Source organism: Lepisosteus platostomus, chromosome 11, assembly GCF_059453375.1.
Source record: "Lepisosteus platostomus isolate fLepPlt1 chromosome 11, fLepPlt1.hap1, whole genome shotgun sequence".
NCBI classification, from domain to species: Eukaryota; Metazoa; Chordata; class Actinopteri; order Semionotiformes; family Lepisosteidae; genus Lepisosteus; species Lepisosteus platostomus.
In genome coordinates, this window is record NC_142621.1 from 45,946,884 (window position 1) to 45,971,601 (window position 24,718).

At 45.4% G+C, this 24,718-nt stretch overlaps 1 protein-coding gene across 4 annotated transcripts in view; it reads left to right on the top strand.

Moving 5' to 3' along the window:
* septin9a (septin 9a) overlaps window positions 1–24,718 on the top strand; it is a 95,242-nt gene that overhangs the window by 27,616 nt on the left and 42,908 nt on the right. For 3 of the 4 annotated variants that reach the window (XM_088600041.1, XM_088600044.1, XM_088600045.1), the window contains one exon: window positions 17,021–17,683. In XM_088600041.1, the coding sequence (XP_088456167.1) occupies window positions 17,021–17,683 (663 nt within the window). Of the gene's footprint in view, window positions 1–5,745; window positions 6,100–17,020; window positions 17,684–24,718 lie in introns of those variants that run through there. The other variant, XM_088600043.1, reaches the window with a different exon arrangement.

Here is a 24,718-nt window from a genome sequence, read left to right on the forward strand (position 1 = left end):
CACTCTGTAACAACAGCAAGACTGTCTCATCTGTATTACACGTACAGCATAATATAAGAAAGGGGGAATTGTTTTGACTTACAAACAAGCATGAGTTAGTAATTATACCTTCATAAAACTGTCTTTGCCTTGAAGTATGGGACAAGTAGATGCCCTGCAGTTTAGTTTGCAGTGCTTTGTTTTTTTTGCTACATTTGTGCTACACCTAAAGGAATTCTTGGATTTCATTCCTGTGAACTAACTGCCAAGCCATAATGAAATCTCTGCGCAGTTGTGGGCTGAAGAAACAAGTGCAGAGCATATGGAGCACAAAATATTAGCCAACGTATTGCAGAAACAACTTGCGAGATCCCAACACATTATCTTACGGAATATGGAGCATTTGCTGGACTCCCAACATTTTCTTTTCTTATTCCAAAATGAGGGTTTGCACAGTTCTGTGATGCACTCTTGGTGTACACATCAATGGATGTCTCTGCACTAGGCAGGATTACTGCACCTCACCAAGTTTATTTACTCAACTTTTATCTCCTTCCCCTCTCTCTCCGTGTCAGAGCTAAGGTCTATTTTCCTGACCGGCTTGCTATTGGGTGTGATGGGAAAACACTGACTTTTTCCACACCTCAGAGCTCAGCCTGTTCGGGTTCGAGTTGGCGTGGAGGTCTGGGACTAATAGCTGTTTCTGACCCCTAGCAGATGAATCACTGGGCGCCGACACCCGTGGCTGAAATACCAGATCAAGGAAGCCCAGTTGTTGGCTTCATGCCCTTGGCAATTTCCGAGAAGAACGTTTGGCACCAGTACCAGGCGGGTCCACTGACCCTATGATGTGAATCTGAAGGCACATACAGTAGGAGGAACATAGGAAAATGGGACTTGAGCCTATTTTTTTCAGTAAATAGAAGAGATTAAGTGTCTTTGCAGGTTAACACATGCTGAACTGAACTGAAGTATCTACAAGTTGACCCTTTAAAAGGTTTATTATGTTTTGGACATTTTTTTTGTTTTAAATTTGCATATACTATATATATATGTCTGTACAGTATATGTTGGCACTTAATTGCACCTAATTGTGTATTTGTTTTGTTAAAAAGTCCTGATTACAGTGTACAGGAGCTGATTCTTTTCACTCTTAAAATCCCTAGAGGAAAAAAAAAGTTGGAAAATGCGATCTCGTCCAGAGACGGTGTGCTGTTTCTGTGAAGCTGTCTGGGCCAGCTCTACGGCGGGTCTGTGGTTAGTCTATGAGGGGTGCTTGATGTGCTCCCCTTGCTTTGAAGACGAGCACGCTGTGTGTCTCATTTCTGCTTTTCGACAGGATACCCGTTTTTAGCTCTGTCAGTATTGCAACCACACAACCACAGAAAACAGGAAGAAAGAACAACACATTAAACTGTGTATACGCAGCACTAATTCCTGCCTTTGATATTATCATTTTTTAAACTGTGGTGACTGTGCAAATGTAGGGACATGTTTGTTTTGAGGTTCTGTGTTGCTTGATAATACCAGGGTTATTTATTTACTCCTTAAGGGTGCCCATGTGTGGGGAATACATGCTGCTGTGTCTAAGAGCCTTTGCTGGCTGTGTTGCCAGGGTCCAGGGTTACTAAGAGGAATTGTTGTGCTGAAGAGGCTCTTCCAATGTTTTTAGCTTCCTGTTATTCCCAGGACAACAGGCACACTGTGCTGTATTTTACTGCTTGTAGAGTAAGGGCAGTTTAGGATGTTTTAATAGGAAAAAAATGTAAACACGCAGGATTGCACAACAGAGTATCTTAGGTGAGAAAGCCTGTGTGAAAACTTATGTTCTTGCAGTTCAGTTTTTAAAGGAAGTCTTTCCTAATTTGCTTTGCCTTCTTCACGTTTTTTTGAACCTTATCATGCTGCATTATCAAGATCTGTCTTAACCAGGATTGTGTATTCAGTCTGTACTTTCCTTTCTATGTCTGAAGCGTTGATGTGCTGGGGAAAAGCTGACAATAATTGTGTGGGCTTTGGCGACCCCTGGTGGTTGACAGAGTAATGTTCATTCGCATTGCTCTCCTAGCGGCAGGTTTAAAATACTCTGTTGCAAAGAACTGTAAAACATTGCTTTATACAGCAACAGACGAAGAACAGACGGGTCCTTTATCAACAGGCCCACCAAGCCCAGATTTTTAAGTATGAGCAATGCGTGCTTGTTTGTGTGTATGCATTGCACACCCACTCAATTCACCCTGCTTATTGTGTACTGTTCCCTCCCACCTCTTAAATAGGGAACGGCACATTTACAAAAACACTGAAATCTCTGAGCTGCACAGTGTATGCGGGGGGTTGTTTTCCCTGCAGGAATGACTCAGTGGTACAGAGTCCCCTGGGGTCCTGTGCTGACAGGAAGCTCATTATAATCTGTGGAGGTCGCAGGCCAGGGGGAGAGAGCATGAGGCTCTGCATTTCTGACCTACAGACCTACAGCATGAGATACGCACACACCCTTCCAGAAAGAGAAAACAGCACAGCGAACAGCTCTGGAACCCACTGTCTTTCCAAGACGAGCGCAGGGCTCAGGAAGGGTGACTTTATTAGCTTCTCAGTCACAGAAGAAGAGGCTTCCGAAAACCAGTTTTCCCTTTGATGAGAAGTCCGTTTCCATAAAATCCCTACTTCTTCCCTACGAACAGTTACAGTTACGTCACGCCACGAAAGTCGATGATTCTTTTCAAGTCGGGGTATTATGCTTCATCCTCAATCGAGTTGCATCCTAGTTCTTGGAAGGCAGCTGTCTTAAAATAATTCTGCATGGCTCCTTGCTACTTTAAAAATCACATTCACGTCAAGCTACATATTTCCACAGTGCGTGTTGGTTTCCTTTAGATTGAAACTTAAGGAGGCATTTAGGGGTTACTGTTTTCTCTCCTGCCAAACACTGCAAGCTAGTCTTAACCATCGTGCTGTGGCTAATAGATATATTTACTGTTTTTCTCATGTGACATCAAAGCTCGCAGACCGCGGTGGGTTTTCAGTGCCAGCCTGTCTGCGATAGCGCCTGCTTGTGTTTTCAAGGGAGCACGGCGTGGTGCCACACCTGCCCACTGCGAGTGGCTGAGCTGGCTGCCTCAGCAGTCGTCATGCCCTCTCTTTTCTGTGCTCCTTATTTCGGACTCGCCAGCTGTGCCACGGCCTGCTCACCGCCTGGGGAAGACTGGACATGCCCGCCGGTCGGAGTCCTGTGCCGTGGGTGTGCCGTGGGTGTGCTGTCCGCCTGGTGGACCCCACCCGGGGCTCGGACACGCGTGTGGCACCACAGGGGCAAGTCTTCCTGCCACCAGCGGCTGAATTTTACCCATTTTGAACTGTGGAGGGCAGATGGTTCCTTAGCGGTTTCCAAGGACAACGTGTAGAGACAGAGGCAGTAGCTCAACAGGGGGCGCTTTGCTTTCAGGGACTGGGGCAAGCAGGTTTTTCAGGTGTCTCTGTCTGCTTCGGTCTAACTGAGGATATAGCAGTCAGTCTTCCTAATTGTCGGGGACCTGAAAACAAGTTGCTATGAAGGCAGGCTGCCTCTTGATGGAAGGTTGCCATGATAAACCATGGCAAGAGCACTGTAGCGCTGCAGAGCAGAATAAAATCATCAGAAAAAACATTGAAAGATGTGTCAGACCTTGATAAAACGCACTTCAGTGTGTGGTACATGTAAGGTGAAAACCACAGGAAAAACTGCAGCATTTCCTGGAAATGCAACATGGTGAAACGTAACGACTTTTAAAGCTGCAATCAGCAGCAGTGAAGAATTTCTTCCTTCAAGTACGGTGGCTGAGCAGGTGTCCTCTGTGAGACACTGTTACAAGGTGATCATCAGTTAAGGTCACCTCCTCAGTAAATGGTAGCTCAGGATGGGAATGCCTGCACAGTAACTAGCAGCATGACTATGTGACTTGCCTCCATTACAGTTTGTTGGCATGGCCTTGCGATGTAGGCAGCATTATCAACGTCCTCTTGTTCACACCTACCATGAGCTTAAGATACGCGCTTAACTTTCAGGAAGTCCCCAGGACGTGCGCTTTTACCCTGTACTCTTTTAAAGAAAACTCAGCACCTTAGATGGCGAATTACAGAATACCGGAGGCTCACTCAGCATCACCCAGATACAATCCACAGGCCAATGGAAAAGCTGCTGTGTTTATTGTGTCTTGTAATTGTTGATTGTTACCCCATTGTTAATGGTGTCGGACTGGTCTGAAGCTCCATGTCTCAAAAAAGAGTCAGTTAAATAAAACCAGTAGCAGTGTTCAGTTGCGAGAACGTCTTGAAAGTCGCTGAACTATTACTGTATCATCTCTAACTCTCTCTGCCAGAACAGGCAGTGCGCTGTCATGTACCCAGAGTGTGTACACACATCTTAAGAGTGGCACTACCTGTATATTTGTCAGCGCCTGCAATTTATGCAATGCCTCGACTGGTCTTTTCTGCTGACATACCAATGGGGACTGTTATCAATACAGCTTAGTTTGGATGAGAAGAAACCATGTGTGTCATTTAGTGCTGTTGAGTCATGAATTTACATTTCACATTGAACAGAATCGTTAATTCACTACCAGCGCGGGTACTGCAACTCAAGTTAAACTGTATGTGAGCAGGCAATATGACACATTGCAATGCTAACCCATCACATCTATCTGTCAAATCCAGATGACTCATTGCCAGGTGTTTCTCACCGCTAACTTCCTTAGTTCACCTCTACACATCCCTAAAACTAAAACCCTGCTTTTTGTACAATGAAAATATATCTAGACTGACGATCTTTTAGCTTCAATCAAAGGGAAAGGGAGACCAGGCTGCTGCAGTAAGTGGGATTGGTGGAGCTACTACAGGAGGTGGAGCTCTTCCTTCTGGAGCCGAACTTTTCACAATCGGTGTCCTAGCATGGTGACGTGGGACACTATGCCACTGCAGGTCAGATCCTCTGGATGAGGATGTTAAACTGAGCTCCGGTCTACTTGGTGATTAACGATCTTGTTCGTAGGTAAAGACAGCTCTCCGGCAGTGCAGGGGCTGTTAACCCTGGTGTCCTGGCTAAATTCCTGCCCGGTCTTGTACAGCCTGGCCTCCCTGATGTTCCCCCTTAATTCAACTGGTGAAGCAAGTTCACTCATCTCTACAGTGAAGAGAAGCTGTCAGTGATAGATTACGTAGATCCCTTCATACTGTATATCAGAGGTTCATTGGGATCCTTGGAGATTAAAAGTGCTGTGCAGATGTAAGCAAATAATATCCAATTGTTCACATCAGGTCTAACTTTGTCTCAATTTCTTTAAACTCCTTCTTTAAGCTCAAAGTGCTATTTGCTAAACTCATAATGACTCAGTACACCTTCAGTGCACTCGTTCACACACACACTTCCTGTCTTCACCACCTCTAATAATACACACAGCTGATCTCTTTAAGTCTGTTTTCGTAGTTATGATGGGGGAAACAATTACTCCTGCGGTGGATGAAGAGGGCACGTAAAGCGCTTTGGGATGAAAACTGCAAATTACAGCAAATGCACGGAATGAGCATTATTCCTACTGGTCTGAAAAGCAGATCGCTTGGCCGGGACAGGGCACCAGCTGGCCCATTCATTCCCAGCGTGAATCTGTGTGCACTGGGCGGGGAGGAGGGGGGTGGGAGAGAGTGTGGCCGTTCCTGCGGGCGTGTGTGTGCGCGTGTGTGTGTGTGAGAGAGAGGAGAGTGGGTGTGATAGAGTTAGAGGGCTTGAAGAGCTGGAGTGCTCTCTGGGACAGTCTGTCCTGTGAAGGGGAGTGAGAGAGGGCGAGAGAAGGAGGGGGAGGCTGGCGTCTCTCTCCGATTCTGAACTCTCAGAGGCTGCAACGTGAAAAGTGAGAGAGGAAGTGAGAAAACCAGTTGGTCCTTTAAGAAACTTCTGTGGGCTTGGATTCTGTAAACCACTACGTGCTTTTTTTGCGTTCGCTCCTAATTTGGGATTTGTTTAAAACCCGGAGGGCTGCGCTGAAACTTTACCTTGATTGGGAAGGGATTTCATTACGTACACATTAAAACAAAAGATGTCCGATTCCACTGTGAATGCCCACCTGGAAGGAATTATATCAGACTTTGAAGGTTGGTCTCTCTTTTCTCCCTTTTTTTACTGTGCTCGTATTTTTTCCTTTACCTTTTTTACCGAATCTGCCTACTTTAGCAAGTTTGGAAGCAAAGCCAAGCAGTATACTGTACAAGATCACAAAATGGGGAAGTGAACCAGTGAGAGACACTGCAGGCAGATCACGTTTGGGTAGTTCTGAATGAGCCTATTTCATTTGACTGTTTAACTCTTTTAGCAGCATAACCAAGTGAATTCCCTTCTAATGAAATGTGCTTTTGATTTCTTTTGTCTTTATAACCTGTGTGCTGTCTTTCTGTTTGCCTTCTGTCCCTGTGGTTTTACAGTAGAATGGACTACAGACTTCTGAGGTCAGACTCGGACTGGGACTGTAGAGTGAGGCAGGAAATCTCTGTGCACAGAGACATGAGACTCTTTTAAAGGGTAAAGCTGCTGACTAAGTTGCAGGCAATGGCTTATCATTTCACTTCCTTTGCTCCTCAGATTTAGTTTTGCTTTGTTTCAACTTCAGCAGTTTTGTTTTGGCCATCTCCTCTCACACCCTTACTTATCTCTCTGTGGCTAGTGACAGTTGCAGGCACCTCTCTTATAATACTTCCAGGGCAGTTCTTCTACTGAAGACCTCTTATTTTGAATAACTCGTTTCGTCCGACCATGTTGAATTTGTCAAGTGTGTTTCATTATGTGTTAACGGTCTTTAATGATGATTTCAATGTCATCGTTAATTGTTTGTTAATAGGCACCAAGCAGCGGCTTGAATATTGAATGGAGGGATTTATTTATTATAAACCGATTTAAGATGTGGGTTCTGCTGCGGTTCATGGAAGGTGTTGATCTTTCTCCCCTCTATGTAACAGGCACAGGCTTCATATAAAAAATAAAATGGGCCGTATCAGAGGCCAAATCACTCTTACTTGTGAAATACAAGGAGACAGTGCGCACATTCATGTATGCTGTGTATGTAGGATAGGCTGCAGGAACCCGTGCACGTCCTTTGAGTGAACCTCTTCTGGTGTTTAAAGAAAAGGGCGCAGTGAAAAAAGTCCGGTTTGCAATAGCAAAGTATGGGATCTGCTTCTGTTCATCCAGAAAGCACGCAAGACCCTTTGAAGGCCCACACTAGTATAACACAAACCCCTACATATGTATAAAGTAGTTTGGGCATTCATTTAATTTTTCACCAGTTGCACTTAGAAGTAATATGAGGATGACTTTACTAGCTGCATCAAACTCCTCCAATGTTGTCTGTTGGAAACCGATAGGAACAGTTCTAAAGAAGTGATGGAAATGTGTCCCAGCCCAGCAGGACTGTGAGCATTACTGTGATGGAGCAAAGGTATCTAGATGTCTGGAGCCTGGAAGTAAGCCAGTGAGAGCTGTCATTTCACTCCTGCATTCCAGCGGCTGCATTCATTTTTTATATCCACTCTTACTTTATATTTTAATAGGGGCGCTGTGCTGTTCTGGCTGAGAGAAGCCGTGTGCATTTCAAAGGTTCCGCTAATTTCTTTTGTCAACTCATATTTCTTTAAAATACTGGTAGTTGGCCGCACTGTTCTGGGCCGATGCAGAGAAGCAGAGGCTGAGACACTGCAGCTTTCAAATGAGACGAGGGCGTTTGGGCTGGAAAAAGGAAATTCCAGGGAAAGCACAAATTCTGCGGGTGCAGAAAATGTCTGGGTAGACAGATCGCGCGTTTCACTGCCTGGCCTCTTTTAAAGCACTCGTAGAAGAAGCAGGCCCCTGTCAGTTAACTCCCTCTGTGACAGGGTCACCAGCTCTGTTTAGCATAGGTCTTTTCGAAGGCTTCCCTGCATCACTTCGACAGCTGGGAAAGACAGTTTTCACAAAACAAAGAAGGGAACTGCATGTGGAAACAGTTTGGAGTTTGTTTGGGGATTAGAGGCAGCTGCAGTTGTGCCTCAGATACTATTAAGAAGATTTGTTTGCAGTGTTTGTGTGCTGTAGTTTTAAAGTATGTTGTTATCTGTAAAATATCTTTATGTCATATATGTATGTATCTAGATTTCATACCTAAGAGTCAGTAATTTGCATCATAGACAAAGACAGATAGAAATACAATAAGAGTTTTATCGATTTTGCATCAGGTATTATATGCTTTGAATATGAAAACATGTTCTTATTTATCATAGCAACCCAGAGACTCATTAATACCGCAGGATATTTACTGGAGCAATCTGTGCTGCCGGTCTTAGGTGACTATCCATTGTTCTACAATGCTGCCAGCAACCCCATTAATCCAGAATAATACCTTTATAATTTAATGACAGCTGTGTGTGTAGCAGCTACAACAAGAGGGGTGCTAATAAGACTCAAATGACCTTTGACCTACTGGCCATGCCTTCCAGCTGCTTGGGGCGTGCCCCTGTTTCAGCATGCCCAGCTCATTTCTGTTGCATTCGGACTGGCGCCCTGGCAGCCTCTACGCCTCTACTACTGCTGCTGAGAAGTGTGTGCTTTGTGTGACTTAGTAGACCTGGGCATCGGGCGTCCACTGAGTGTGCTGGGATAGCAGAGATGACGAGTGGTGGAACTGACGACAGGAGCACTGTCTCCCCATTCTCAGTGAGAAAGGGCAAAGGGTCAGGCTTCCTGTTGCGCAGAGCTGAATGACGTTCTGAGGAGTTAAAAATGCACTCATCCCCGTGTGTGCATTTACTGTAGAAAGAACGTCTTTTGGACGTGGCCTCTTGAAGCCAAACTTCACAAGCCCAGACCAGATCAGTATGAACTGCAAGGATTAGCAATAATAGAACCTACATAATGATACTGTGGAAAAGCCACTTTCTGCTGGCCTGCGTGGGCTTCTTATCCCTGAGGGGCTTTGGTCTGAAAGCTCAGAAAAGCTGGCATGAGCTTTAAAACGCAAAACTATTTAAGTGCAAAGCTGGTCTTGGTTATTAAGCTTGAAGAAACATCTAATGTGGAGAGAGCAATTCAGTGTACTTTCTCTGTGGTAGTCCGCAATCTACAGTAGGTTTGGGGAAAAAAATGGATATATTTAAAAGTGTGACCTGTTATAAGAAACAAGATGATCTTTCCATTCATCTAGTTTGTCTGGTCAGCAGTGCAAAAAGAGTCACCTGTCAGCCAGAGTGGACTGTGATTGGCTACTATCAAAGACCAGCTAAGGTTAATTTTTAGAGTTGAATTTTTTAATGCTCACAATAGAACTGTGTTCCATGGTCACTTTTACCACCCATGAGAATTAAACATCATTTTTGTACTTACATTGACAGATCACTCTGCATGCCGTATGTTTTAATATTGGATAAAAAACAGAACTGGCATTTCATGCGAAGGATGCTTTGAAGATTTTGTTAGTTTCCTTAACCTAATTTCTTTCATGTTTAAAAGAACAGACCATCCTCCTTGTCTGTAAATGCTAGATAACACTGCCCACATTTTACACTGCTCAGAAGAGGCCTTCAGCCAGACCAAACCTGTTTTAAACACCTGTGTTAGCTTTCATGACTTTCTCCTTCAGATTCCTTTGCGGCAGATGTTGTGATCTTTTCACATCATATATTGTTGGTTCTTGACCACAAGGTTGTTGGTTAAGCTGTTGTTGGGTTTTTTTTAAGTTGCCTGAATATCTAGTCAATAACTGTCTAAACGAGTAGATAAACAGTAGCAGAAGACTATTTCCCTAAAAGTGCTCTTTCAGTTTGTGAAAACCTATCAGGAATTGATACCGCTGTATGTGCATATTTTTTGTTAAAAAGTACACTATGTACAGAACATTTACGAAAGTCAGTTGAATGGCAGTGTACACAATAAAAGACTGAAACGAAGATAAATATTTTTAGAATGTGCTGTATACAAGGCCTAAATAGTTTTAAAATATTTATTTTAGAACATTTTAGACAAACTTTTTATAGAAAGAAATTAAAACATAGTGCAGTAAATAAGTACATAATGAAAATAAAATTTTCTTTGCTACATTTGCACATAATTTTATACTGATACTCCATAGCTGAACATTCTTGTTAATCTGTTTGTCCTTATAGAGTCCTGCCTCAGGCCCATTCTGAGTTCAGTCTCATCTGTACTGTATGTCCTTATAGAGTCCTGCCTCAGGCTCATTCTGAATTCAGGATCGTCTGTTTGTCCTTATAGAGTCCTGCCTCAGGCCCATTCTGAGTTCAGTCTCGTCTGTTTGTCCTTATGGAGTCCTGCCTCAGGCCCATTCTGAGTTCAGTCTCGCCTGTTTGTCCTTATAGAGTCCTGCCTCAGGCCCTTTCTGAGTTCAGGATCGTCTGTTTGTTCTTATAGAGTCCTGCCTCAGGCCCATTCTGAGTTCAGTCTCGTCTGTTTGTCCTTATAGAGTCCTGCCTCAGGCCCATTCTGAGTTCAGTCTCGTCTGTTTGTCCTTATAGAGTCCTGCCTCAGACCCATTCTGAGTTCAGTCTCGCCTGTTTGTCCTTATAGAGTCCTGCCTCAGGCTCATTCTGAATTCAGGATCGTCTGTTTGTCCTTATAGAGTCCTGCCTCAGGCCCATTCTGAGTTCAGGATCATCTGTTTGTCCTTATAGAGTCCTGCCTCGGGCTCATTCTGAATTCAGGATCGTCTGTTTGTCCTTATAGAGTCCTGCCTCAGGCCCATTCTGAGTTCAGTCTCGTCTGTTTGTCCTTATAGAGTCCTGCCTCAGGCCCATTCTGAGTTCAGTCTCGTCTGTTTGTCCTTATAGAGTCCTGCCTCAGGCCCATTCTGAGTTGAGTCTCGCCTGTTTGTCCTTATAGAGTCCTGCCTCAGGCCCATTCTGAATTCAGGATCGTCTGTTTGTCCTTATAGAGTCCTGCCTCAGGCTCATTCTGAGTTCAGTCTCGTCTGTTTGTCCTTATAGAGTCCTGCCTCAGGCCCATTCTGAGTTCAGTCTCGTCTGTTTGTCCTTATAGAGTCCTGCCTCAGGCCCATTCTGAGTTCAGGATCATCTGTTTGTCCTTATAGAGTCCTGCCTCAGGCCCATTCTGAGTTCAGTCTCGTCTGTTTGTCCTTATAGAGTCCTGCCTCAGGCCCTTTCTGAGTTCAGGATCGTCTGTTTGTCCTTATAGAGTCCTGCCTCAGGCCCATTCTGAATTCAGGATCGTCTGTTTGTCCTTATAGAGTCCTGCCTCAGGCCCATTCTGAGTTCAGTCTCGTCTGTTTGTCCTTATAGAGTCCTGCCTCAGGCCCATTCTGAGTTCAGGATCATCTGTTTGTCCTTATAGAGTCCTGCCTCAGGCCCATTCTGAGTTCAGTATCGTCTGTTTGTCTTTACGGAGTCCGGCCCCAGACACTTTCTGCGTGACATCACAGTGAAAATGTGCTGGGTAAATGATAGGGCCCACATCTTTAATGATTTGTGACTGATACAGAAGGAACAAGCTCATACACATTTGTTTATTTGAATTGTCTGTCAATCTTTTTTTATTCACTGTTGTTTTTTAAAACTTCATTCAGATGAAATGCCACACGAGGCAGAAACAAATGGTCGGGGCGCTTTTCTAATAAAAAGACAGTAGCACTCGGTTCATAAATAATTCATTCACGTTGTGGGGATGTCCCCACATCATCGGTTCGTCAGGAGTTCTGTCTTGTTTTGTTTTCTCACGTTGATGGCCGTAAGAGCCTTCACGCACGCACGCACACACACACACACACACACACACACACACACACACACACACACACACGGGCAAGCCAATGCCAGGCAAGGCGGCTGTTCGTTCTGTGGCCCGGCATCCGAAGAGAAACGTCCACAGCTGGCGTCAGCTCGGCCCGGTGGAGAGGGCCTGGCAGCTGCGCCCTGGACGCCGTGACGCAGCTGTCCGGCGGGGATTGCTCCGGATCCTGCCCGCCCGCGGGGCCCTCTGCGGCTCCGCTCTCCGCCCCCCTGCCTGCTGGATCCCGTCCAGCTCCGTGAGCCAGGAGGGGCCCAGCGGCCTTCGCTCGCAGAGCACAGAAACACGAGAGGCAGCCATTCCGCGGCTTGCAGGCTGCTCCCTGGCCCTCCTCCTCCTCGTTTCCTTTCCCCCTGCGTCCCCCGGCCCTCAGCTCCTTGCCGGTCCTCACGGTGCCCGCAGGCGTTTCCAGTACCTGCCCGAGACCTGCGCCCACGTTCTCCCCCAGTCCCCCCAGCAGGTCCTAGTCGGCCGACGCTGGGTCTGCGACTGGCAGGAGAAGCTCTGCTCCACGTGTCAAGAGCTGCTGTCGCCTGCTACTGCCAGGAGCAGGGAAATTTCCCTTCCCCTCAGTTCCTCCGCTTTTTCTTCTTCTCTTCTTTCAGTCAGGCCGCCTGTTTTTGGTTTTTGTTTGTTTGTTTGTTTGTTTGTTTGTTTTACGAGACACAGAATGGCCGAAAAAGCTCAACAAAACCCAACACGACAAGAAACGCAAGAAATGCTGCTCTGAGCCCTCTGGCTCCATTTTCAAAGCGGTCGTCCCCGGAGAGAGCTCTTGAGATCTCGGAAAGACGCGTCTCATTCCGTGCCATAACATGATCTAGCATGTCTTGTGTGGTTCCTGTGAGCAGGCCAGGAGAGCCCTTGTAATATAAATACTATACCATCGTTTGCGAATGAGTTTTCCTGCTGCTGTGGACGTGAAGTGCTGACAGATCCCAGCACACTGGCGATAAAGCACAGACGCTCAGGAGAGGTTGATTCCTGGGGGCTCTCATTTCCTCTCCCTGGCTGCGCTGAAACACAGGAAACGCCGAGAGGTGTCGGTCTGTGGCACACTGTGAAGCTGCTTCATCTCCTCCTCCTCCTGTACGGGATCTTGATTAACTTGGTTAGAGCTTATTCCCCAAGAAAGGATAACAATAAAACAGTTCTAGGATAAACATACAAGGCATAATAAAGTAGTAGATGTGAATCATGAGAAGTGTAGGCAGCTCATAATGGGGCCCGAGCGTTTTGGTGAGGGTGGCCAAGATGTCTTTTGGGGGGGGTTGTTTGCTTTTTGTTGGCTACAGAGCCTGTTGGAGCTCAGAGGGTTAAGTTTGCTCTCAGTGGCTGGTCTTCCCATTAGCAGATAAAAAAGAAAATCCACATCGCTAACAGGTTTCTTTCTTCAGCTCAGCTACTTTCCCCTGTCTTGCCCTCCTACTTAATCTGTGACAGCAGCCGAGGTGCCCAGGGACTCAGTCTAAACTAGTCAGAAATAAAAGAATAAAGACTCTTTCTCTGTGGGCGGCAGGACACCTCAGATGTCTGACCCCTATAGCGTTTTATATTAAAGAGGCAGAAATTGAAGGTGGAATGTTTCGGAATGTGAAATCCATTTTCCTTTGCTGTTCTCGCAGCTCCTGTGCTGTTTTCCCTGTCAGGCCGTATCACGGATTAGATTTATTTTTTTCCTGCCCAGTACATCCTTCTTCAAACGTTGAACACTTTCCAGAGGATTTACAGAGCAGCTCCCATCATCTCAGCCTTATAATATGGGCATTAGTCCTGAATGTTGTACTTTCTTCGGGAGCAGACATCCAAAGAAGCCTTAAATACATTCTGAGCTCTGACAGCCTAGCATGAGTAAAAATGGAGAAATGTTAGCAAGTTCTTTTCAATCTATTAGTACCTGCCAGACTGTAAAGGCATTCATAAGTGTATTATCTATTATTTTAATCTTCATTGGATTGGTCAATTTATAGCACGCTTGGCTGATCCTGTGTGAGGAGCCACCCTTAGTTTTTAAGTTTAATTGTACAGACATTCCTGTATCAAACTGAATGTTTTTTGGGGCAAATGTAAGAAGCACACACATTTACTGTACTTGTGTGAAGGTGTTTCCTCCCATCGTGCTAAGACATGCTGGTAGGTTGATTGGCTTCTGAGAAAACTGGCCCTGGTGCGAATGTGAGTGTCTGCGTGTGCCCTGTGATGGACTGGCGTCCCGTCCAGGCTGTGTCCTGCCCCATGCCCGTTGTTTGCTGGGATGGGCTCTGGCTATCCCATGAGCCTGTATGGGATAAAGCAGTTAGACGTTGGATTGACAAGGCAGCTCAACTCTTGAAGCTTTGCCCTGTTTATTTCGAAGCATGGAGTTTGAACTCCAGCAGCCACAGGAGCCCAGTCTGGCGGGTCAGTGTGGAGGCACTGGCATGAGCAGCATTGACGACACCCCGGACCTGCACTACCCGATCAGTCATATTCAGCTCGGTTCTTTTCCGTCAGTATAGGTACGACTCTGCTTTATGCCTGCGCGGCGGAAGGTGAAGGAATGTTCTTGCCTTTGACCCTCGTCACCTGCCATGAAGGAAGGTGCCCTGGGAAGCAGGAGAGGTCTGACAGGCCCCGTTGAAAGCTGTCGTTTCTCTGCGGAAACCCAATCCCTCGCCCAGCAGCGGCACGTACGCGGCGTAAATGGCAGCGGTGCTGAAATAAAGCCTGCCATTGTCTTTGTTCGCATTCTGCAGAGGGCTGAAAGATGTGCTGAAAGGTGGGGAGTGTTTGGAATCTGGAATTCCTGTCCCAGCTGTCCTGCGAGGAGCGCTGCGGCCTGCAGCCCGTGGCCTGAGGAATGTACAAATGTCATCATGGTTTTCCACCTTTTGTGTCTGAGGGAGTACAGCCCTCCGCTGTGAACGTTAGCAGCTCTGTCAAGGAACACCTGTGGTGTACTCAAAAGAGGAACAATTAGAGGGACTGTAAATGGCCAATTCCTGTCAAACTTCACTGACTTGAGACTTAAAAACGTGAGATTTTAGAACTTCAGGAAAATATCTTTTGAAACCATTAATAATGGATCTTTGCAGGCGATTATCCGTCTCTTAGATTCAGTTTTTGGTGGATTTATTTTAGTGGACTGACTTTTTATTCGCTGTAATTGTTGTTTGCTGTACAGCTGCCAGAGATGTTGAAATCACTGTGACAGATAACAAGTTGTTTAATGTAAAAAGACCAGCACTCCTGTCGATGCCTCTGTCACCTCCTGAGGGTTGAAACAAGTCAGCCCTGTGCTGTGGCTGACCTGGGTGTGCTGTGTGGGAACTGCAGCATTGTAAACTGGAACACAGACAGGGCTGGGCTGATATTACAGGGAAGGGCTTTGATCCTTCCTTCTCAAACTGTGTCTCAGCAATGATTTCCCTAATGGGTTTAAGAGGCTGAGGTTATCAAACAGATAGTAAAACAATGAGATAGTTATAGATTAGCTTGTCTGTGACACTGACCAGCTCTGCTGACCACTGCAGTTAAAAATGTCCCTCTTGGTAGCAAAGCCTTGCCTTCTCCTTTGGAAATTGCGGCTCTTGCTGCAGGAGAGGATCTGGCAGGGCCTCACTTTAAAGAACACAATCTGTAAGGACTGACCCAGCGATACACAGCAGATGAAAGAAGGGAACTGGGCCCATCTGTTGGCACAGCCATTGATAAAGGAGGATGATTTGGCTCTGGCGTCTACGCAGTGTAGTATTACAAGCCAAGGCAAAAAAACCTGTCGAACGCAAACCATTCTCCAGCTTTCCCAGCCTCTTTGCTAAAGGAAGAGATCTCGGGGGTGAGAGCAGGGAGACGGGGCTGTGCAGGAGCTCCTTTGTGAATTTGTTGGATAACCTCCTGCGCTGGCAGGAGAGGATGGAGCCGATTGCGATGTCGGAGCATGCCAGAAATCAGCACAGCAAAACTTGTGGATATGATGTAGGTTGGTACCTTTCCAAGTTTAGCTCCACATCAACATAAAACCTTGAATCAGTTGTGCAGTTTCTATAGCCCTGCGCTCGGAAAAGGATTTCCTTCAGAAACCAGCGAACAACAAGTAAGTGTTTGTGCTTGTAATCCTCTGGTAGCGAGTACCCTTTCGTCTGAACTGGTGTTCAGTGTGTTCAGTTGTGTTTTTTATGCTTCTGGTGACATTGTGAAACACAAGGAGTCAGGCCTTGCAGTGCCTGCTGCAGGAGAGCAATGGTGGGGTTTTTAAACTGGACCAGATTTAGGTTAATCATATGCTGGAAAGGTACATGTGCAGGTTTCTCTTTGCTTTGGCCTAGTGGTTCTGCGTGATAATGGATTTAGATTCAAAGGACAAAGTCTGAAGAAGACAAAGGAAAATAAACTCATGTTAGTCTGCAACGATGCTTTTGAAGAGCTGCCGCAGGTGATGTGCAATGGAGAGAAGCAGTTGCACTCTCCTCGAAAGCAGGGGGATAAAGGAAGCTGTCTGGCTCGTTTTCGAAACCTTGAGTGCAAATTTCAGTCCTAAACAGTAACAGATCAGAATGAACACGAGCAGTCTTGAAACAATATCAGCAGTGTGGGTTGTGTGTATGATCAGTAAAACCTTCAAAGAGTGAAAATGTGTTAAAAACTTTAAATGTAGGAGTAGCTGGCAGGAACAATACATAGTTCTTCTCTATGAATAAAGTTGTTCTGCTTTATAAAATTCCAACAGGTTTGTGTGGTTACCTGATTTCTGTTTTAGAGACCCATTGAATTGTTGTTCCTGTTTTCTATGTTTTCTATGCTCTTGAAGCCAGTGCTCCTGTCTTGTCTCCATGGCTCTCTGATTGTGATGTAAGGTTCTATTCCTGCCTGCCCCTTCCACATTGATCTTTTCCCTGAGTTCCATTGTCTGCTTAAGTGCTTGTTGAGTAAACTTTCTCTGACCTGGGAGCTAAGCAGGAGAATGGTAAGGTGTCAGTGTACATATAGATTTGTGATTTCACATACACATATTCTGCAATCACCCGAGGGCGTTAATCAAATGGTGATTTGCTTCTTTTGGTAATATTTGATATATATTTGCGCTGTGCTCTGCATAGAGGAGATAGAATTCTTAGCAATTGTATTAGTCTTTTACAGGAGGGACCTGCTGTACTGGTCTATCATCAAGGTGTTTAGAAGAAATAAGTGAACCGCATGTAATATTTTAATTGCTGAATTGTTGCTCAAGCCTGTTGTTGTTTTTTGGTTTTTCAGCATTAAAGAGGTCTTTTGAGGTAGAGGAGGTTGACAGTTCCACACATTCCTCCGTCCCTCCTAGACGGACTCCCAACCCTCACCTCCGGTCCAGTGTGTCTTCCTCCACCCAGCGCTTCCAGGATCTGGGCTCCAGAAACTCGGACTTCTCCACGAAGGCCTCGGAACTGTCCAACCAGAGGTCCCCCAAGATCGGCCTGCGGCGCGTGGAGCTCTCTGGTCCCCGCATTCCGGAGCCCGTGTCCAGAAGGACCGAGATCTCCATCGACATCTCCTCCAAGCAAGTGGACAGCTCGCCCAGCCCAGGCATCTCCAGGTTTGGACTGAAGAGGCCAGAGGTCACGGGCCACAAGCCCCCAGAGCTGACCCAGAGGCGGGCAGAAGTCAGCCTCGGAAAGATCCAGGAGCCCCCGCCTCCTCGAAGGGCCGAACCGCCACCTTCCTCTTCCAGGATCCCGGAGCCCGTGCAGAAGAAGGCAGAGCCGCCCACACAGCCCTCGCAGGTGGAGGCTCCACCCAAACGCCCCGAGGTTCAGATCAGCAAGTCCCCCGAGGGGCCACCTACCGCCAATAACTTCTCCGCCCCAGCCAGCGTCCCTCCGAGCCACACGGAGCCGAAGGCACAGCCCGTGATCACCGAGGTCTTCGTCAGGAGTCCCGACAGTAAGTACGCAAAAGCAGCAGGCTTGGCCCTGCTCCTCCTTACCACAGATGCAGCAGCTTCAGTCCAAAGCAGCTTTGCAGCGCAGGAAAGCATACACATGAGGAAAGGCTGTGTGGTGTTTGGAGATCAACTGGTTTTGTGCAACTAAATGGTATTTTCTTGCTGAGTCCTGATCTATCCCCAAAATGGGATTTTTTTCCCAAATCCGATTGTTTAGCCAGTGGATGCAGATTTTGAAGACAAAAAGAAAATTCCTGAAAAGTAGTGTTGACGTTGTAGGACTTCATTTTCCAACGTAGGTACTGCGGGCGCATTAACTGTGTTGGAACTTTTAAAAGTTAAAAATCCAAGTTAGGGATTCAAAAATCAAAAAGGTATCTACTGGTATAAAAAATGTATGAAATGCTAAAATTCATAAGGTCCTAAAAGGAAAACTAAGTATAACTAAATATAAGTTATCTTAATTTAGAAAACTGCAAGAAATGAGGTGTGTTTTCTCAGAATGCGGTAAAAAAAAAAAAAATTAGTAAATATTTTAACTTTTGACAATCTGGACTTACAGTATGTGTTAATGCCAATGGACTGAAACTTGTTGAAGTGGGGACAGGATGGATTTTGCATATTTTCCAAAATCCAGAAATGACTTCAAAGTTTCCCAAGCTCCATGCATTTAAGTCTTGATCTACTGGTTTAGTGTGAGCAGCTACTGAGATAGTGAGCTATACTTGTCTGACAGCATTATGAGTCTGAGCGACTCATCAGAGCTTCATGGTGTCTCTGAGTGTATGCATTTAGATCAAGACAAATGTAGATTGCAATGACTGACCACAACAGTGTTGCTTTTTTTAATCCTCCCACAGCGCCACAAGCTTTAGACCAGTGAGACTCACCAAGAAACGTTTTGTATCAGCCTCAGCAATGAAGGCACACTGTGTGACTTCATCTGGTGCTCAAGACATTCATCTTTCAGAAGGACAGGCATTAATTCATTCAGCATTTGCACAATGCCTTCCTCTTCATTGGCATTTGGAAAAATCTGACCACTCCAGTCAGTCCATCTGTAATCTGATTTTTATGTACAGTACCTCTGTCCATATAGCATACCCTCATTTATTCAAATGCCATGATAACCTTCATACAGAAATCATTGTAATCCCAAGCTACTTAATGCAGGTATGTCTATAGGTAGTTTTGGTGGACAGTGTGGGGTAGAGTTGTGAGAATGACAACTCCTGGAATTAACCAAAGCAGTAGAGCTTGTGCCAGGTTGATGGGTGGAGTCTGTGTGGGCCACTGAAACAGCGTAGGTGTGCACTGGGTGAGACAAGTTCACGTTATCAAGAAGTTGTATTGAAGTTTGTTTCCTTATGCCTTGAGCACTGGAATGAGGAGTTTGTGTTACAGGGTGATGGAGGAGTTTGTGTTACAGGGTGTCGGAAGAGTTTGTGTTACAGTGTGATGGGTTTCACAATACGCCTTGTGGTCCTGATTTAACGTCTTTGGTAGATTTAGCGTGAGGTGCTTTAAGATGATTTTTAAAAAACGGTGCTGAAAGGAATTGGGAAAATAACAAGAAAGTGGGAGGGAGTGTATCTGATATCTAGAGTTTGCATCTTTTGCGAGTCACAATCTGCAAATAGCAGGTAACAACAATAATAAACTAAACAGGATTTCTGCCAGTAATATGTTATGCATAAAAACAAAGCTTATAGTGTGCTGTGTACCATTGCAGCACAGATTGTAGGATATATGCAAGTGGCCAGTACATTTAGACATCTTTCAATCTACATGTGCTTAACTGCCTGTCTGGTGCTGCTTTCTCACATGAGGGTTTCAGTGTTGATTTTGAATATTGTGCTGTTTTCCTATGGCTAACAGGCTACTGGGCTGTATTTTCCTGCGGTTACCCACGATTTGTATCACGGTTTCATACCTCTCTGTGCTTTGACTGTGTTTTCTCACCATAGTTGTATTGTCTTTTACCATGGTGCACCACAGCAGACCCTGTATCACTGCACACAGCGCTCAAAAGATGCAAGGCTGCATGCATTGCATGAGCAGAATTGTCTGCAATGTCCTCTGCGGTGGGTTGACAGTGTTTTTTGCTTGAAGAACAGCATTTCTGGCTTTAAAACCTGTCATATGAATTATGCTATTTTTACAAAATGGCAGGAGAGTGTGAAGCAAAATCACAGCTGGGTAAACAAAAAAAAAAAGGTGAAACTCAAAATAATCAATGATGTGCTTTTAAGAAATGGCAGCTTATCAAGCAAAGCTGCAGAGCCAGAGCACAGCGAATGCCTGGTGACTTTTCTGGAAATCACATTAAACAGTATAGCTGCCTTGGCTCAGGCAGGTCTCCTTTGGCCTATGAATGGAAGAATAATTAATATCATGTCACATCCCTGGCCGAGACACTCCCCCTCTGCTGTCTCTGTAGGAGTCCTACAGCAAGGCCAGAGCATAAGATTCCCCTGGGAATCTGTACAAACTGCTCACCATTCGTTCACCATAACCTGAAGCTGACTAAGGCCTTTTTCAGTGCACAATTGGCATGGTGTCACAAGTCACATAGAGCAAAGTAATGCTCACATGTTTAAAAACAAGAAATCTGGGATGTGTCAAATCTCTCTGTTCTATCTACCTTATCCAATGTGGGTCACGGGAGAGCAGCAGCCCATCCCGGTGAGGAAGGGTACAACCTGGACAGGACGCCAGTCCATCACAGGACACACACACAGACACAGTCGTGCACACTCACTCCAGGGCCAGCTTTCCCAGAAGCCAATGAACCCGCCAGCATGTCTGTGCACTGTGGGAGGAAACTGGAGCACCTGGAGGAAACCCCACGTGAACCCGGGAAGAACATGCAGACTCCACACAGACAGCACCCCAGGTCCAGAATTGAACCAGGGGCCCCAGAGTTGTGAGGCAGCAGACATTTATGGCAAATGCCAAGTGAAAGTTAAATAATTGACCTTTCTGTGTAGGGTTGTCTTCCATGAGCTTGAGGAGAGAAATGGCATTATAAGTAGTGTAGTACACACACACGGTCAAATATTGTAGTACAGGTGTGACATTTCAGACTACATTTTGAGGTGGAAACAGACCTGTCCTCTATCATCGTGGGACACCCTATGTCTCACCTTGTCAGGTCCTCTGAATTGACTACATTATAGGAAAAAGAGAAGAGAATACTTACCCAAAGCTGTCAGCATTTCAGTCACAAAGGACTTCATCAGGATGCCCTGCTAAGCCAGGAATATTTGATAAACCAGGACAAGTATTTCTGCTTTCCTTAAGAAAGCTTTCAGGTCATGTAATGCGATGCAGCGTGCAGTTTCTAAAAGTGTGTGCGTTTAGTAATACGGGAATATTGGCCTACAGCAGTATAGTTCTGTGAATTACTTTTTTTTTGTTAAGAATGAAGAAACAATTGTGCAAGACATATCTCTGTGTTACCCTTCATTCAATAAGGTTCTGAAAAATAAAAAAATGCAAGAAAACAGGATGAAAGAGGAGACAAGAGATAGCACTAAACATTTATTTAGGCGAAAACAAATGTACTAAAGAAAATCAACAACACCTTCAGCTTCAAGCAGCTTTCCCAGTTATGCAGGAAAAACTGTCAATACTGAGAAATCTGTTCAGCATATTAGGTCAGCTTTTCCTTTTTTTAAAAAAAAAACATGAGACAGAGGAGAAAAATTCAGTCTTTGGGGAAACATTTTCAAGATGTTTTAAACAGCGTCTGACACATTTGAATTTGATTACTGGTTCCCTTAAACTGTGCAAGGACAGAAAACACCTTTTACAGTTCTCAGCTTGAGTGGGGAAAACAAATCTGGGCCAAATGGATTCTTGTAAACCTTTTTAAAAAAGAGAAATAAAATTAAGAGCCAACTATGAGCTAATGTGTCAGCATCTAAATTTTGCTGAGGGCTGCACCTTTTTCTGGAAAAGGGGCTCCTTTGTCTCAGATTATTGAAATGGAGCTCAACAGAGAAAAATAACTGGAAGTTGTACAATAAGTACATTGGTAAGGGGGATATGTCTGGGCTTCTCTATAAAGTGATGAACACTGATTATAGTTTAAGACTATTTATAGTGATTTGACAAGTGATTCTGTATGACTTAGGTCACTGAGGCTGTAAACAGAGCCTACAGTGAAGACACCAAAAATAATATAATCATGCTATCAGGCATTATGGTTTTTACCAAAAAAGGGCATGGTAGCTTTAAACAGAATGACACGTTATCAAAATGAAAATGAGGTTTTTCGTTTTTAGCTTTCAAGTCCAAAGTTTTTTTTTTTCAGATGATAATTTGTTTTTTCTTTGACGTAAGGTTGCTGGAGTTACAGAACTAGAGTGCGCTCACTCAGGCTGCACATAGAGGAATCGGCTCTGGATTCTTACGGTGGTAGAAATGTTTTTCACAGTGGGTTGTACATACAACCAAGATGAAAAAAAACAACAACGTTTCAGCAGTTTGGCATTTGAAAGAGTGTTTGTGAATCATGAGGCTACAGTTAACTAGTGTCTTAATGGGTAGACACCAAATCGCTCTTTTAAAGAGCTTTCGTGAGGAGTAATGACAACCCGAGAGCCGAGGGTATTTATCGAGTATTTAGTGAGATTTAGTCGAACCCGTTTGGCTGAGGGCCAGCCCCCTGGCTGTGGATCAAGGGGGATGCAGGGCCCCCCGTCGCGAGTGAGGGGTGACCCGGGGGGGGTGCAGAGGCGGGGATGGCGTGGAGGAAGGAAGCATGGACCGAAATGCGAGAGGAGGGCTTTGCGGACGAGGTGGACGTTTGCAGATAATGAGAGCCGACACTGGGAGTGATTCATGATTCAGAACAGCTGGGCGAAAGCAAGTCGGGTGTAGTTATCCCTCTCGAAACTTGAAGGATTCTGCTCGTTTTGGAGCGTCGGGAGACGGCGCGTGGGTATAACCTTTCGCCCGTGTGCCCACGATGAGTCTGGGACTCCTGCCCTCGCGCATAGAAGCCGCTGGCTTGGCAGGGGACGGACGTCTTGGCTGTACCCGGGTCAAAACACGATCAGCTTGAGTCGGTGAGCGAACGGGATCTTGGCGAGATGACTTGTACCAGGACCGCCCAGGGTACACATCATTACTCACGGCCAGCAGGGCTCCACGTAGCAGGGGAGGAGTGGAAAACAGAGGCCGCACTGTAATAAAAAGTGAAATATTGAGTGAGCATTCAGCGTAAATCCAGACACAAAGACTCCTTTGGCAAGTTCCCCTCAATTTCACTTCTCATATTCACTTAGTGGTAAAGAGCCCAGAATAACCTGCAGCTTCAGTCTCTCAAAGCGAAGACCTGCTTTTCACAGACTCCTGTCTTCGCACACGTCAGCTGAAAGCGTCTGATTGTGCCTTTGTTTCAGGTTTGGCCTACTGTGTTGCCCTTTTGATCCAGGTTTTATTGCGTAGAATACAGAGGTGGCGTCTTCCTTATATTGTTAAGGCTGGTGCCAAAGTTATAATAACTACAACAGCAGCGAAAACAACACTTAATAATAGTATAGCTCTCCTTCCCCTTCTCCTCCTAGGCTGCAACAGCCAGGGGCTGAGGTGAAAAGGGACTACTGGCTCTTAATATGTAATCATGCAATCCATGCAGCTGCTAATATACTGTATATCAAGGGGCAGTATGAAAAGGAACAGCTGTAATGGTTATGTTTCAGAAGTGAAACGTGCACCACAGGGCACACATGGAAACCAAGGGGCTGTGCATTTCAAACTGAGAAGAGGATGAATCTTTTCTCACCATGTTGTTGAAGCTGCAAACAACAAAACTAGCCAGATGGACCTCATGGCCTCCCCTTGTTTGTGGCCATTCCCCAGTGTTGGGGAACTATTATAGCAACAGTACAGTAGCAAATCACAATTGCATTTTTTTTTCCTGCTGCACACTTTTACTCGACCAGGAGATGTGGGACTGTATTTCACAGTTACTGCAGTGCACCAGTGCCTCCTGAGCTCACAGGATGGGTTTCAGCTGGTTGCTCAAGTTTGAAAACTCATGTTTGGCCTGTTCTGCTCCTCGGACTAGGTGTAACCTGTCTTCAGGCCCGGGGCCACCCTGACGCTGGAATCACCTTTTGGAACTGTGAGCTGTGATTCTACGTGCATGTGGATGTGCCATCAAAGGGTTTTTTCCATAAACGTGAAGGGGAAAACAAACGAAACGTTGTGACTGCCAGTAGCTATACCTCTCACAGGAATGGTGCAATCTGTCTTTTAGGCATTCTCTTTCGCTTCCTAGAAACCACATCTATATCTAATAACCAAGGCTAGATCAGGCACAGCTTGCTGTGTAGTCTCTTTTAACTGCTGTGAAGCCTTCTTGTTTTCCTCACCTGCTGGGTGCCTGTACTGTGTATTTGTTATAGATGGAAACAGAGGTGTTGCCAAAGTGTTGTGGATCAACTGTTTTCCTGTGCAAAGTTTCCAACAGGAAATGACCTCATGTGCGCGCGCACACACACTTCCCCAGCTTCCTTCCCCCCAGCACCGGAGCAATTGTTCCCCCAGCACTGACCTCACAGGAGTTTCTCCTGAATCCTTTGCCCTCATCTGTATTTCTGTGATGTATTTTTTTAAATACAAAAGTTAACATCTTGGAAAGCTGGGAAGTGGACGGCTCGGTGGTCCATTAGTTAAGGAAAACAGTTCCTGGCTCCGTCACTAACTCAATGTGTGTTACGCTGAGCAAGTTACTCTGAGCAAGGAATTAGTCAAATGAGTTCCTTGTGCTCTGGACATTTACTGAAATGGAACCTGAGGTCCTATTGGAATTGAATGTGCCAGCAGGTCATGTTTGCAAGCCTCACCCTGTAGTTTCTTTAATTGTCTTTGTTGAGATGCATGTGCTCAATTATTATATCCAAAAGACTCGCTGAGGACAAAGCAAAATGAATTCCTGGGCCCAGTTAAGAAGGAGACGTCGACCACAGTCATCCTGAATTGTCTTTCAGCTCTCTTTGTGGCTGCTTTATTAGAAAGAA